This window comes from Loxodonta africana, chromosome 26, assembly GCF_030014295.1.
Source record: "Loxodonta africana isolate mLoxAfr1 chromosome 26, mLoxAfr1.hap2, whole genome shotgun sequence".
NCBI classification, from domain to species: Eukaryota; Metazoa; Chordata; class Mammalia; order Proboscidea; family Elephantidae; genus Loxodonta; species Loxodonta africana.
Genome location: NC_087367.1, coordinates 24893525 through 24909862, shown reverse-complemented (window position 1 = coordinate 24909862; position 16338 = coordinate 24893525). Strand labels below are relative to the sequence as shown.

Here is a 16338-nt window from a genome sequence, read left to right as displayed (position 1 = left end):
AAAATATTAGTCCAAAGGACTAATGGACCACAAGTAGCATAGCCTTCACCAGCCTCAGCCCAAAAAACCTAGATGGTACCTGGCTACCTCCACTAATGGCTCTGACAGGGATCACAACAGAGGGTCCTGGACAGAGTAGGAGAAAAATGTAGAACAAAATTCAGATTTACAAAACATAACAACAAAAAAAAAAACAACAACAGACTTCCTGGTCTGACAGATACTGGAGAAACCCCCGAGACTATGGCCACTGGACACCCTGCTAACTCAGAACTGAAATCCACGTTTCAGCCAAAGATTAGACAGGACTATAAAACAAACAACACATGTGAGGAATGTGCTTGTTCGCTTAACCAAGTATACAAGGCCAAATAGGCAATACCTGCCCAAATGCAAAGATGAGACGACAAGATGAAACAGGAAAACTGGACAAATGGACACAGGGAACCTGGGGTGGAAAGGGAGAGAATGTATAAATTTTTGAATGACAGCAGAGTTGGCAACCAGTGTCACAAAACAATTTGTGTATTAATTGTTTAATGAAAAACTAATTTGCACCCTAAACGTTCACCTAAAGCACAATAAAAAAGGACCCTGACCAAAAAAAAAAAAATCACCCCTTTGCGCATGCTGTCAACTCTCTCGCCTTTCTCCTTCTTTGTATTCTCCCAACAAAACGGAACCATGATTAAATTCACCCGTCCACAACCTCCACACCTGCCACCATGCAGCTTACTGATTCTCACTCTATATTCATGACCATGAGCCTCGAGTGGATACATAATGCCACCTGCCAATCAGCCTTTCTCTCAGGCCCCTCCTCGGCCCCAGAACAGTAAACCTACATCTTTGGGTCAGAGACCGATGTCTGCCAGTCGGCATTGCTGCTCAGGCCTTAATGCACTCTAAGCCAACCAGAAAACATCTTCTCTCTATGGGCACCTACCCTGGCTTCCTGGTGACTTTAAAACCAAAGTCTGATGATGTGACATTCTCTCTGAGGGCACCCTTCCCATTTCCGGTTCATTTCCTGTACACTCAGCGTTACCGAGAGAGCTACTTTGACATCTTCTATTCTTAGCACACGAGGACAAGCGCACATTAACATTAGAAGAACTGCATGTTCATTTCCAAATTTTTAGTGAGAAAAATCAAGAGCACCTGGCAGAGGGTGATATGGAAAGTGTCTGAGTGGGAGCCTGGAGACTTTGACACTAGGGAAATGCATCACCTTGGGCAAGTCCCTTTAGTAGTCTGAGTCTCAACTTCATGCTCTGCAAAGTGAGGGGACTGGATGAGGTAATTTCCTAGATCCTTTCTAGATCTTTCATTCTGTGTCACAGGATACTACAACATTCATAGTTTCCCTATTTTTTTTTTTTTTTCTGGCTCCATTCATCAGTTTTTAGTCAAGTAAAGGGCTCTACTTCACTCCTAGAGGATAGATACAAAGATAAGTAGGATACACCTAATATACAGCCAGGGTAGTCAAAACAGCCTGGTACTGGTACAACAACAGACACATAGACCAATGGAGCAGAATTGAAGACCCAGAAGTAAATCCATCCACTTACGGACAGCTGATTTTCAACAAAGGGTCGAAGTTCATTAAATGAGGAAGAGAAAGTCTCTTTAACAAATGGTGCTGGCAAAACTGGATATCCATGTGCAGAAAAATGAAACAAGATCCATACCTCACACAATACAAAAACTAACTAAAAGTGGATCAAACACCTAAGTGTAAAACATAAAACTATAAAGATCATGGAAGAAATATAGGGAAAACACTAGGGGCACTAGTAAATGGCATAAATAGAATATCAAACATAACTAAAAATGCACAAACAGCAGAAGATAGATAAGTGGAACCTCCTAAAAATTAAACAATTATGCTCATCAAAAGACTTCACCAAAAGGGTAAAAAGAGAACCTACAGATTTGGAAAAAAAATTGGCTTTGACATATCTGTCAAGGGTCTAATCTCTAAAATTTATAGAAAACTTCAGTACCTCACAACAACAAAAATAAACAGTCCAATTAAAAAACGAGCAAAGGACATGAACAGACATTTTACCAAAGGAGACATTCAGGCAGCTAACAAACACATGAAGGGATGCTTGCGATCACTAGCCGTTAGAGAGGTGCAAGTCGAAACTACAATGAGATACCATCTCACCCCAGCAAAGAATGGCACCAATCAACAAAACAGAAAACAACAAATGCTGGCCAGGTTGTGGGGAGATTGGAACTTATACACTGCTGCTGGGTATATAAAATGGTGCAACCACTATGGAAAATGGTATGGGGCTTCCTTAAAAAGCTAGAAATAGAAATACCATATGATCCAGCAGTGCTACTCCGAGGGATATATCCTAGAGAAATAAGAGCTGTCCCATGAATAGACATGCACACCCATGTTCATTGCAGCATTATTCACAATAACAAAAAGACTGAAACAACCTAAATGCCCATCAATGTGTGAATGGATAAACAAATCGTGGTACATACTCACAATGGAATACTACACAACAGTAAAGAACAATGATGAATCCACGAAACATCCCACAACATGGATGTATCTGGGGGGCATTATGCTGAGTGAGATAAGTCAATCACAAAGGACAAATATAGTTTGTGACCACTATTATAAAAAGTCAAGAAAAGTTTACACACAGAAAAAAACATTTTTTGATGGTTACTAGGGATGGGAGGTGGGGGAGGGAAAATCACTAACTATATGGTAGACACGTGTTAACTTTGGTGAAGGGAAAGACAATACACAACAAGAGGAAAGTCAGCACAGCATGACCAAGACAAGGGAAGACAGTGAGAGGTTTGCAAGAAGAAAAGACAACTAAGGTAAATACTATAATATATATAATCCTGCAAGGTGTGGGAGGGCACATGGGAGTACATCCATGTGCATATATAGGTTTGGATATGAATATTTCTACATATATATTAGTGCATGTACATTCATGTATGTATGTAATAGAGCACACGGGGGCAGGGGCACAGGCATGGAAACTTCCTAGACATAATCAAACACCTCACGGGACCAAGTTACTGGACTTGAAGGCTGAGGACCACAGTCTCAGGGGACATCTAGGTCAATTGGCATAACATAGTTCATAAAGACAATGTAAAGAACATAAAGAACATTCTGCATCCTACTTTGGTGAGTAGTGTCTGGGGTCCTAAAAGCTTGTGAGCAGCCATCTAAGATACAACTGTTGGTCTCTTTCCATCCAGAGCAAAGGAGAGTGAGGAAAACCAAAGACTCAAGGAAGTAATTAGTTCAAAGGACTAACGGATCACAGGAACCACAGTCTTCACTAGCCTGAGACCAGAAGAGCTAGCTAGTGCCCAGGTACTACTACCAACCGCTTTGTCCAGGATAACAATAAAAGGTCCTAGTTAAAGTGGGGGAAAAAATGTAGAAAAAAACTCAGATCCATAAAAAAGACCAGACTTACAGGTCCAATAGAGTCTAGAGGAACCCCTGAGACTATGGCCCTTAGACACCCTTCTAACTTGGAACTGAAGCCACTCCTGGGATAACCTGTCACCCATATAATAGGCCTATAAGGTGAACTGATAAACGGAGAAAATATTGAAGTAGTGAAGGATTTCATTTCACTTGGATCTGCGATCAACACCCATGGAAGCAGCCGTGAAGAAGACAGACAACATATTGCATTGAGCAAATCTGCTGCAAAAGACCTCTTTAAAGTATTAAAAGCAAAGATGTCACTTTGAAGACTAAGGCATGCCTGACACAATCCATGGTATTTTCAATTGCCTCATATGCATGGGAAAGCTGGACAACGACTAAGGAAGACCTAAGAAGAATTAATGCCTTTAAATTCTGGTGTTGGCGAAGAATATCGAATATACCGTGGACTGCCAAAGGAACAAACAAATCTGTCTTGGAAGAAGTACAGCCAGAATGCTCCTTAGAAGCAAGGATGGCGAGACTTTATCTCGTGTACTTTGGACACGTTATCGGAAGGGACCGTTCCCTGGAAAACATCATGCTTGTTCGAGGGTCAGTGAAAGAGAGGAAGATCCTTAATGAGATGGATTGACGCAGCAGCTGCAACAATGGGCTGAAACGTGTAACGACGACTGTGAGGGCGGCGCAGGACCGGGAGCTGTTTCGTTCTGTTGTACACAGGGTCGCCGTGAGTCGGAATAGACTCCACATAAGCTAACTACATGAGATGAACAACGGCACCCGTGAGGAGGGTGCTCCTCGGAGCCATTGTCTTGTGTGAGACCAAAAGGGCAACATATGCCCAAAAGCAAAGATGAGAAAGCAGAAGGAGCAGGAAAACCAGCCACATGGAAACGGGGAACTCAGGGTGGTAATGGGGACAGTGCCGATACATAGCAAGGACAGCAACCAATGTCACAAACAATTTGTATATGAATTATTGATTGGGAAACTAATGTGCTCTGTAAATCTTCACCAAAAGCACAATAAAATGTTCAAAAACAAAAAAGATGAATAGGGTGCAATTCCTGCCCTGGGGCTCACATGCCTTACAGAAACATGGCTTGGTATCATCCTGTAACTATATAATGTGAGGGGTGTTTGGGGGAAAGTATGTTCAAAGTGGGAACAAAGTAGAAAAAGAGATTAGTTCTGGACTTGGAGGCTAGAATCCTTCACAGAGGAAATGGCATCAGAGAGAAATCTTAAATGATTTATTGGACTTTGCCAGAGTGTAGTGGGGGTAGGGAGCACAGAAAGGAAGTTCCAGTTAGGAGAAAGGGCCCAGAGACATGGGGAATCTGGGAGGCTGGTGCCAAGTTTTCCATATGCCAGATCATGCAGGAGCGTGTCAGGATGTGAGGCAGGGAAGATAGATTGGAACCGTTTTTTCTTCTCATTTAGCAAAAATCCATTTTAAAATTACTCTAAGTTTCTGATTTTAAGTGAGGTTTGCCATTCTTGAACTCTTACACTCTCTCTAGTCTCTGCTCTGCGTTACGTGTGTTATCCTGAAAACTGGTCCCTTTATTTATGCATACCATCCTCCTGAAGATTTCCAAGCATATCATTTATCAAATATTTCCATATAATGTATAGCAGCTTCGATTTACAGAGGGAAAAGCCGAAGCAAATATTGATTTGTGAATTGCTCAGTATCAGGTAAACAGACCTGAAATACAACCTAGGTTCTTCCTTCATGAAAATCCCATGGCTTTCTTTGTTCCTTAAATTCTTCAGACCATATTCATACTCTAAGGCAAGTAATTGCTAGTAATTTTGATCAACTTGGGGCAATCATATTAAAACTATCATAAGGGTTAGATTTGAATCCAAATGCAGCTTTAAGAAAGAACTAATATCGTGAACACCATAATATATTAGGGAAGAAAGCTTAACATAAATTACCATTAGAATATGGGTTGACAAGATTCAAACTATCCTGAGCCCATGAGAAAAGCTGCTGCTTTTCCCCAGTCTAACTGTTTCTTAAAGATACCCACCAAAAAAACCAAACCAAACCTACTGCTGTTGAGTCGATTCCGACTCAAAGATACCCACAGAGTTGCCTTTTTTATGTCAGTTTGGGAGGTGGCTGGTCACAGGACAGAGTACTAGGTGGATCACTTCTACCCAGGATTGGTCTTTGGTCATAAAGATCCAAACAGTTCACCTCTCATTTCTCTCAGAACTGATCGGGGTTTAGAGAACTGACTCAGAATTCACACAAGGTGGATGGTTTTAAAACAAGCCCTTTCTATTGTCTCTAGCGCCATCTACCGGAAAACAAAAGTGCTTTTTTTTTTTTTTAGGATACCTTCAGTTTAAGGGGAGCCCTGGTGGTGCAGTGGTTAAGAGCTCAGCTGCCAACCTGGCGGCAATAGGTTTGGTTTTTGGTTTTTGTTTTTCAAGTAGCAAAGAGGCAGTAGAAAAGGAGAAGAAAGGAATTCAGAGTAGCTTCTGTCTAAAAAACAGGATAAAATATATTATATTGAAGTTATATATAAATAGATATCACCACTAAAACAAAAACATAAACCTTCTAAATTGTCAGAAACACGCATAAAAGCAAACAGAAACCATATAGTAATTAAAACACACACACACAAAAAAACTTGAAGTCATAAACACAGAGAGCATACCATAAAATATGAGGACAGGACTTAGAACACTTAGAACATTTGTATGTCATATTAATGCCATGAAATACACCTATTAAACAAAGTCTCTCAGATTGAATCCCAAAGCAAAACCTAATAGAATGCTGTGTACAAACCATGTGACTCAAAAAGGTTGAAAATACAAAAACCCTGAAGCAAACCAGGCGAATGCAAATCAAAGGTAGAAGAGGGTCTCATCTTAACATCAGAAAATGCTGATTCAGGACAGAAAGCATTAAATTACACAAAGGAAGCTAGCTTGTAATAATAAAGGATGTAATTCACAATGAAGATTCACAAAAATGACCGTGTCTAAGACTATAAATAAAACCTCGGCGTATCCAAACCCCCTGAGTGACTGAGTTACTGGGGCTGAGGGCTGGGGACCACGGTTGCAGGGTTCATCTAGGTCAACTGGCACACAAAGTTCACAAAGAAAATGTTCTATGTCCAACTTTGGTGAGTAGCATCTGGGGTCTTAAAAGCTTGTGAGTGGCCATCCAAGATACATCTACTGGCCCCATCACATCCGGAGCAAAGCAGAATGAAGGAAACCAATGACACAAGGGAAAGATTAGTCCAAAGGACTAATGGACCAAAGTTGCACAGCCTCCATCGGCCTGAACCCAGAAGAACTAGATGGTGCCCTGCTACCGCCACTAACCGCTCTGACAGGGATCACAATAGAGGGTCCTGGACAGAGTGGGAGAAAAATGTAGAACAAAATTCATAAAAAAAGACCAGACTTACTGGTCTGACAGAGACTGGAAGAACCCCCAAGACTGTGGCCCCCATACACCCTTTTAACTCAGAACTGAAGCCACTCCTGAAGTCCAACCTTCAGCCAAAGATTAGACAAGTCCATAAAACAAAACAGTAAAGAAAAAAAAGATTAAAAAACTCTTTAAAACAATAAAAAAAGAAAAAAAAACCTTGGGCGATTCCATAAAATATAAATAATATAGCTAACACTGACCCAAAAGTTTTTTAACTCCTAAATAATTCTTGGATTAAAAGGAAATCAAACCCCAGAACAAGGAGTATCCAGGAGATAACTATAATGGAAACTTCACATGTGATACAGCTAAAGTGTTGCTCAGAAGAAAATCTTAGTTCTAAATAATTATATTAGTAATCAGGAAAGTGTGAAAATAAATGAATTAGGCATTTGAAAAAGAGTAACAAAATAAACCCAAAAGAACAAAAGAAAAAAATTAATAAAAATAAAAGCAGAAAATTTGATTTTGAAAAGAAGCAGGGAAAAGTAATACCAATAAATAATTCAAAGAGCTGCTTTTTTGGAAGGAAAAATAGAACAAAAAAATAGATCAGTCATTAGCTAAGCTACTAAATATAGAAAATAAGAAATGAGCATAGGGAAATAACCACAGCCAGATGAAATTAAAAGGAACATAAATGATTTATTTGTTCAACTTTTTATAAATAAATGTGAAACTAATATAGATGAACTGGATAATTTTCTAGAAAAATATAAAATTATAAATGTGGCCCTTGAAATGTAGAATGGATAAATTGTCACAGAGAAAAACAGGAGTGTATATAGAGTTGTCTAATAAAATGCCTCAATAAATTCAGCAACAATTTCCAAGATACATTGAGTGAAAAGAGCAAGCTGCAAACTGGTGCACCATATTTATGTATGAGTGTGCACTTATTTTCTTTTATTGTACTTTATGAGTGTGCATGTAGATGCTTGGATATACTTGGACTATCTGGAAGAGTGTGTGAGAAACCAGGAAGGAAAACACAGTGGTTGCTTCTGGTTGTTTCTGAAGGAAATGGGATATGTGGGGAACAAAGACGAGAGAAATTCTTTTAATTATACAGTATTTTGTAACTTTTACATTTGTTATCTTTTAAATTGATGGCTGGTGGTGGGGTGTGCCCTCCAGTAAATTCCGACTCATAGCGACCCTATATGACAGAGTAGAGCTGCTCCATAGGGTTTCCTAGGATATAGTCTTTATGGGAGCAGATCGCCGGGTCTTTCCCCCTGTGGAGCCTCTGGTGGGTTCAAACCACCAAGGTTTGGTTAGCAGCTGAGCACTTAACCACTGTTTCATCAGGGCTCCCGTTAAACTGATTACATGGGCAAATATTAAAACCAGTTGCCATGGAGCCAGTGCCTACTCATGGCTACCCCATGTGTATCAGAGTAACAGTGCTCCATAGGGTTTTCAATGGCTCTTTTTTTGGAAAATAGATCACCAGGCCTTTCTTCTGAGGTGCCTCTGGGTGGACTCAAACCACCAGCCTTTCAGTTAGCAGCCGAGTTAGCCATATGTTCCACCCAGGGACTGTCATGCAAATACTGCCTATTCAAAAATTATTTTTTTGTAAAAGAGGAGCCAGGGCCAGGGAAATAGATGCTCTTAAATAATGTTTCAAAAAGGATGCTATTTAATTTTTCCTAAAGCCGACTCTGGTAAAAGGATTCTTTTGTGCTTCCCAAAGTCCCGTGATTGAGCCATGGATACCTGGACTCCAGGACGGTGTCACCCAGGTCACAGTGTCTTGCTTGGGCACTTTGTACCGCAAGGACCCTGACAGCTCTGTGTGAGCTCCAGGACCCTAGTCCTCAAATGCCATGAAGGCATCAGTTATGAAAGGAGCTCTGAGTTTAAGAAAAGGATGCCTGTTTTATCTAAAGACAGATTTGTGTTTCCTCTCAGGATTTAGGAACTCACAAAACCCAAACTAAATGCTTTAAATGGCTAACAGTCGGTTGGTTCTCCTTTTATTTAATTCTTTTAACAGTCAAGTACAAGTTCCTGATTTTTCTTAGCTTCCTGAGACTTCAGTCCCACTTTGCATGCTATCTCTCTCCCTTAAAAATAATAGAAACCAAGTTCCTAAAATATCTATATGTGACCACATAAAAGAAAAAAGTAATTCTCACCCTAAATGAGTATGTTAAACACTGTAAGTTTGTACTACCTTAAAAATACATGATACGGTTCTGGAACAGGAAAGAAACTTTAAAAAGGACTGAACTGTATCATCATTTAAGGCTTTAAAATGGAGCCTTTTTCTTCTTCCTCCCTCAAGAAGAGTGATTCCATTTCACCTCACCTCTTTTGGCCTGTTGCAGAGGAGCCAGGGAGCTTTTGAACCTGATGCAAAATTCTAGGATCTGACTGCTCCTATTCTTGGGTAGGCTAGAATTTTAGGAGGGTGGGGGTGGACCTTTGCTATCACCTAGTCCTGAGGTTCTTCCAACTGAGTTGCTCAGAGCCTGTACCAGCTTTTAGTTGTTTTATATATTCAGACTGTCTACTGATGAATTCTCTCTCCCCTGAATTTCGGGCTGAAATGACTTCCCAAAACAATGCCAGTTCCCTTTTCTCCCTCAGAGTTCTGATTACTTGCTTAGTGGCTTTGGTAAAGCAGAGGATGCAGCAAACTCTTTGATGTACGTATTTTATTTACTCTAAGGTGCCGTCAATGGAAGGTTCACCATTATTTTACATACCATGAAGAAAAACCTCTGCCAGGTAAACCATGACAGTTTCAAAGATGTTAAAATATGAAAATGAGTGTCTTCAGTTGATGGAATACCATACATCAGCACAACAGGTTGTTGTTTAGGAACACGTTATGTGGGTCTCAGTTTCCTCATCGGTCTGTTACATGAGCGGTTTGGACCAGAGGAGCTCTGAGAACCCTTCCATCCCAACACCCTTGAGTTCTGTGACACTATGAAGGGATGTGCCCGTTGGGGCAGTGGCTGTGTGATGACTGTCAGAACAGGATCCCTGTCCAGGCTCCTTCTGTGCTTTGCCCTGTAAAAGTTGAGGGTCCCTACGCTGCAGTATCCTCTCTCAGGGCTCACCACCCACCCACATCATTGTGAAGAGGCTCAAGGACAAAAATATATTACACCCAGAGCTTGAAGAATCTAATCTGGCTTAGAGCCAAGGAAGCAGTGACTGCCTGAGTACAACTCCTTCAGGAATCACTCCTGGAGACGCAAAGCTTTCATTCAAAGGATTGAATCTGAAATTGGCATATAGTTTGATGGCCATATATCCCAGTTTGCCCTGGGCTTTCCCAGTTAACCCATTTGTCCCAGTGTTATTGTGACTAGCTCCCAACACCCTTTGGACAGTGTCTACAGGCTGATCAGGGAGATGACTGGAGCCAGAGTGGTTGCCAATATACCTTTGGCCCAAAGTGGTTTGAGAATCTAACATCAGAGACTTCGTTAGTGTCTGGTTAGCCACTGCAGGTACTAATACTTGGTTATGAGCCCTGGGATATTGCAGCACTAAACAAGAAATGTCAACAAGATGAATGACTATTTTATTTACGTACAGTAAGATGTGAGAACAACCATCACCCTTTATCCAACTTAGCCCTGAATGGAGATTCTGTGTTTCCTCTATTTTTTGTACATCTTCACACTTAAATTATTCTTAAATTAGAATACTTGGTACAGGTACTGCATCTTGCAATCAGTAGCACCTTATAATGAAAGAAATCCAGTAGTTTATTCTCCTTCGTAGCATCTTGGGATCTAAGCCCCCATCTCCTTTAAAAATTGAAATGACAGCCGAGACAGTAGAATCAGTGGGTCTTTAGGACATTGTGTATGAAAATTTGATATGTGTATTTATCAGCTTCTTTTTTCTGCCTCTTTACACCAGGAGAAGTTGCTCCAGTGCAAGGAACTGCATTTGACCTGAGGAAGCCAGTGGAGCTTGGAAAACACCTGCAAGAGTCCCACATCGATGGCTTTGACCACAATTTCTGTCTGAAGAGATCTAAAGAAAAGCAGTTTTGTGCAAGGTCAGGTCCTTTTCATTTACTGTCTCTGTAGGGAATAGACACCAAGGCCTAATTGAGGAGCTTTTCCTCTGGCCGTATCAGTACCATTTACCTTGCTGCTGCTGTTGTTTGTTGCTGTCAAGTCGATTCCGGCTCATGGCAGCCCCATGTGTGCAGAGTAGAACCGTGCTACGTATGCAAGGCTGTGACCTTTAGGAAGCAGATCGCCAGGGCTCTTCCCAGGCGCCTCTGGGTGGGTGCAATCTGCCAATCTTTTGGCTTTAGTTGAGCACTTAACGTTTGCTCCGCCCAGCCCACCACATCCCTACCTTCCCCCGCCCTCGCCATGCTGTTACTCCTATGCCTCCTGCGTGGATTCCCTTCTCTGCTCTCTGTCTCCCATCTCTACCTGTTCTTTAAGGCCCATTTTCTGTTAAAAGTCCTAATTCCCCCTGGTGGAAGCCACCTCTGCCTTGCTTGAACCCCCAGAGCCTTTTGTGGTTTCCTGAGTTGTGATTTGTGTCCTGTCTACTTCCCTGGAGAGCTGGAGGCTGTGCTCCCCCCATACAGCACTCACCACAGCCAGCCTCGATTGATAGGCCTTTGTACTGCACACTCTCACCGTCTCACTAAACTCCAAGTGCCTCATGCTGTTTCCTCTTTGTGAATTCCGACCTCTGTCCTAACACCAGTACCATGCTTGGCGCTAGCAAACAATAAATGTTTGTTGAACGAATGGATTTTAAATACAGCAGAGAAAAAGAATTCAAATTCGAGCCCCAACACCAAGGCCCCAGCCCATCCAGGCTCTGTTTCTCCAGTTCTAGCCCACTTTCTTCCTTAGTCACCTTTGTGTCCTCACTGTCCCCACCTGAGGGCACCCTCCTGCCTTCTCTCCTTTTACTTAAATCCTGGACCTTTTTCTGCAGCATGTTCCCCTGAATCTCTTGGTTGACAACACATTGTGGGGATATTTTAACTGTTTCGTGTGTGTGTTTTGCCTCTTGGTGAGATGGTAAGACTCCCGTCATTTCTTTATATCATTTCGACACCAAGTACGGTGCTGGGCAACGTCTCACCTCTGTAGAGGCTTTATTTTATTTTAAAAAAGGAAACGGTGAATCTTGTGGAAACCCATAGCAGGACTGTTCTAGGCAGAGGTCTAACTAAAAGCAGCCTGCTCAAGCTGCAAGGAGGCAAACAGTTTACTTTAGGAAAAGCGTCTCTTCTGTTTCATAAAGCAGGCCACACAGAGAGCTCCGGCTCTTTATAAGAACCCCCAGCCCCTCCAGGACCCTAGAGCTGCCTCTCTCCAACCTGGCCACCCCGCACCACCCCCATCTGGCTGGGGAGATTTTTTCCCTCTTCCCCAAAGCCAAGATCAGAGTGAGAAGGTGCTATTGAGGATCATCAAAACCAGCTGCTCATGCTGCACCTGGGAGGCTGTGAGAACCCTCCGTGCCTCACCTGGGAGGCTGTGAGAACCCTCCGTGCCACACCTGGGAGGCTGTGAGAACCCTCCGTGCCTCTCCTGGGAGGCTGTGGGAACCCTCCGTGCCTCACCTGGGAGGCTGTGGGAACCCTCCGTGCCTCACCTGGGAGGCTGTGGGAACCCTCCGTGCCACACCTGGGAGGCTGTGGGAACCCTCCGTGCCACACCTGGGAGGCTGTGGGAACCCTCCATGCCTCACCTACGAGGCTGTGAGAATCCTCCGTCACGCTCTTCTTCCCTTTGTCTTCTCCTTACGCCTTGTCCCTGCGCCACGGCTGGCCCTGGTTCCTGTCTCACAGCTGCTTCCCGGCTTCTACCCTCCCTGCCTGCTTTTCTGCCCTGGACTCACAGGCTGTTTGGCTTCATCCTCAGGGTCCGTCATGCTGGAAGCGGGCGGGTACTTGAAGTGTACACCACCCAGCCTGGTGTCCAGTTTTACACGGGCAACTTTCTGGATGGCACGATCAAGGGGAAGAGTGGAGCAGTCTACCCCAAGCACTCTGGTTTCTGCCTTGAGACCCAGAACTGGCCCAATGCAGTCAATCAGGTAAAGCCGCAGGCTGCCTCGTCAGAGTGGTGGTGTGTCCAAGGCCACACTGTACCACAGCGGTCACGACATTCAAGCCAGTTCCCTAGGATTCTAAAATTCATGTTTGTTCTCCTAAGACATGATAAATACAGGAAGACCCTAGCCAAGTTAAAAAACAAAAAAAACAAATTTTGCACTTCAAAGCCTGTATTCAGTTTGTTTTTATTCATCAATACCTAGTCATTTTCTGCACCCACACTTTCCTGTTTGCTCCCTCAAAACTCTCCTAGCTATTGACTGGAGTAATGCTCCAGAGTGCCAGTCCATGATGAGCTCGCACCAGAATGTAAATCAACACACTGCTTCCTTTAACAAATAGTCTTGCTTCCCCGCTGCCCTAGTGTAGCTGATTTTCATTCTGGCACAAGCTCTTTATCTCATTGCAAATCAATAATAAATAGCCCCTGCACTGGCAACTGGTCTATAGAATACTGATCTAACACTGGTCTAGAATCCAGTCCAGTCCAGAAGCATGTCTTGAATTCCTGAATGGGTGATGGTGCAACCTGGGCTGGCAGGTATAACCGATGTTGTTTTCCCCTTCACAGCCCCACTTCCCTCCTGTGCTGCTGAGACCTGGTGAGGAGTATGACCACACCACCTGGTTCAACTTTTCTGTGGCTTAAGGAAGTGTGAAGTCATGACTTGTAACAGGACCGACAGGAACTTCCACAGCACCCTGTTTCCTATCCAGAAATGAGGCAAAGATTTAGAGGCTTTAAAAGTGATCCTGTGAATTAAAATCATATAAATGGTAGCTGTCATGATAATCAGTCTGAATACTGGTTTCCTAGGAGCTTTTCCAATGGCTGGCTCCCTGCCATGTCTAATGACCAGCTCTATTCTCTGTGTAGTTCAAAGGACAAGGGAACTCAACTGCCAGTGTCACCATTTAAGCCCTAACCTGAACACAGAAGTGGTACCAAGGACCCTCAAGCTCAGAGGCAGTGGTGCCTGGTCAGGTGTTGTTGGCTCCATCATTTCACCCTGCCCCTTTCTTTTCTGCTTTTCACTGTCCCTTTCTTCTTTCCTACTGTCTCACTCCTTTTCTTTTTCGTCTTCCTCTACCTCAAACAGCACATTCGGGTTTTCAAACGTGACATCAGCCCATTCAGCATGCTGGCAGATGGAACGCTCTGCCTCTAGCTCTGATGGAAGGATGCGGTCTCCGAGGCTGAGAGAGGTTAAGCGACATACCTATAGGCACCCAGCTGGTAAAACTTTTGGCCAGAACTTGAGTTCAGGTCATGTGGACTCAAGTTCCTTCTTTTCCTGCTCCTCCACCTTGGTCTGCACTGAGGGCCAAAGGGGGATCTTACCCTTGCTGTGGTGATTAGAGCCAGCCGTTCTTCCCAGATTCACTGTTATGAGAAGCAATAGGTTGAGTTTAACTGTTAGTCCTGGAGATGGTTTAACTTAAAGTAGAAAATCAAATTATGGAGAATCTGTCATTTAGACTTTCTGCCTTTGAGATTACCTGAGAAAGCCCAGCCGAGCACAGGCATGGGTAAGAAAGGAGACATTGGAGATAGGAGCCATGCTAGTGTGAGGGGCACGCCTTGCCTTGTGATGGGCAGTGAGGATTACACATTGCCCTGGGAGCAGGTGTCATACAGACGAGGCTGGGGGCACTCTCCTTTCCTGGACAATTAAATAATCAGTGATGGGTCTGGGTTGGTGCTTTTTAAGGAAATGTTTTATGCTATCATGTACTATCAATCAGTTCAAATAAATCCAAAATCTGCACCTCAGAAGACTCCAATTCCTTGACTCATTTTAAACCTGTCAGTCGTTGGTCTTTGGGAAATGGACCGAGTACAGTGTGTTCTGGATTCTACTGTGCTTTCCAGCATTTTCCTATAAGTCCCCTCAGCCTGCCTTACCTTCCCATACTTCCTCTTGTTGTTGTGTGTCGTCAATTCCAACTCATAGCAACCCTACAGGACAGAATACAACTGTCCCATAGGGTTTCCAAGGAGTGGCTGGTGGATTCAGACTCCCGACCTTTTGATTAGCACACGAATGCTTAACCACTGTGCCACCAGGGCTCCAAAACCGTACCCATTACCGTGGAGTTGATTCCGACTCATATCCAATAATAAACCAAAGATACTGATGCTTTTTAATTAATTTCAGTGTGGATTTTGAGCACTTGCTGTGTTCACAGTCATCTGCTAGCTCTGTTCAGGTATTCGAGACATGATGTGTAATATGTAGCACCTTCCCTCAGAATCTCAGTCTCTCTGAGGGAGACAAGACTAACAGCTGTTTTAACAGGTGATGCAGAACTGCACCAGGATAGAGCTGGAAGTCCTGAGCCTAACATTGGCATGCCATTGACTACACGGAAACCTTGGGCAAACAATCTAAATGCACTTAGCCTCAGTTCTCTCACCTATAAAACAAAAGGGGTGGCCTTTAATTACCTGGAAGATGAGTAAATGTCTGCAGGGCTAGAACTAAAGCTAGGCCACCGGTCACGTTCTTTTCTCTTTCCTCCCTGTGGCTCTGATGAAACACCTGAAGAGGTGGACAGTGAACGCTCACGCCGGCCAGAGATGGAGCTGTAGAACTGCTTCTCTTCCCTGCAGGGTTTGAGCAGGAGACTGACTAGATGACTGCTCAGAGCCCTGAACATGTGTACTTCCACCACACACCCCTCTCCTGGACAACTGAATTCTTACTCCATTATCACCTTGCCAGGGTCCTCCTCCATTAATAGCTCATTCCTACTTCATGACAGTGATTGCCTTGAACGCGTTATTTCGTTTGACCCTAACAACCCTTATAATTTAGGTGGTGAAGTACTCATTAAAAAGGTCACTGGCCAGAGAAAGTAACAATGTAAAAAGTGTCAAATGTAGAACACAACCCCCCATATCCTTTGATAAGAAGCCCAATGTACGTTCCATTGCACCATACTCAGTCTCTTTTTTCCTTTCATAGACGGAAAATCTAAGATAACATAGTGTTGCTACTTGGAGAAGTTGTACTCAATCGCCATCAGTAGGCAAAGTAAATTAATACAGCTTTTTTTGGAGGGAAATTTGGCAGAATCTATCACTATTGGTGAACACGTAAAATCCATGACCTGGCAGAATTCCACTTCTAGAAATCTGTTCTATAGACATACTAGCATAAATGCATAAAAAAACATTCAAATGGTTGTTCAACCTAATTTTTAATGAAAAACTGGAAAATTGCCTAATGCCATCAATACAGGAATGGGTAAGTGATGATCCATGCAATGGGATGCTATGTAGCAATTAAGAAGATCAAATAATACAGACAGGATCCTGCTTTTGTAAGAACA

The 16338-nt window shown here is 43.0% G+C and overlaps 1 protein-coding gene across 1 annotated transcript in view; it reads left to right on the top strand.

Annotated features, from left to right (window-relative positions):
* GALM (galactose mutarotase) overlaps positions 1-14790 on the top strand; it is a 70244-nt gene extending 55454 nt beyond the window's left edge. The window contains exons 5-7 of the mRNA XM_003416085.4: positions 10824-10965; positions 12809-12983; positions 13574-14790. Coding sequence (XP_003416133.2) covers positions 10824-10965; positions 12809-12983; positions 13574-13651 — 395 coding nt within the window. The 3' untranslated portion in view covers positions 13652-14790. The remainder of the gene's footprint in view (positions 1-10823; positions 10966-12808; positions 12984-13573) is intronic.
* Positions 14791-16338: the final 1548 nt, after the last annotated feature.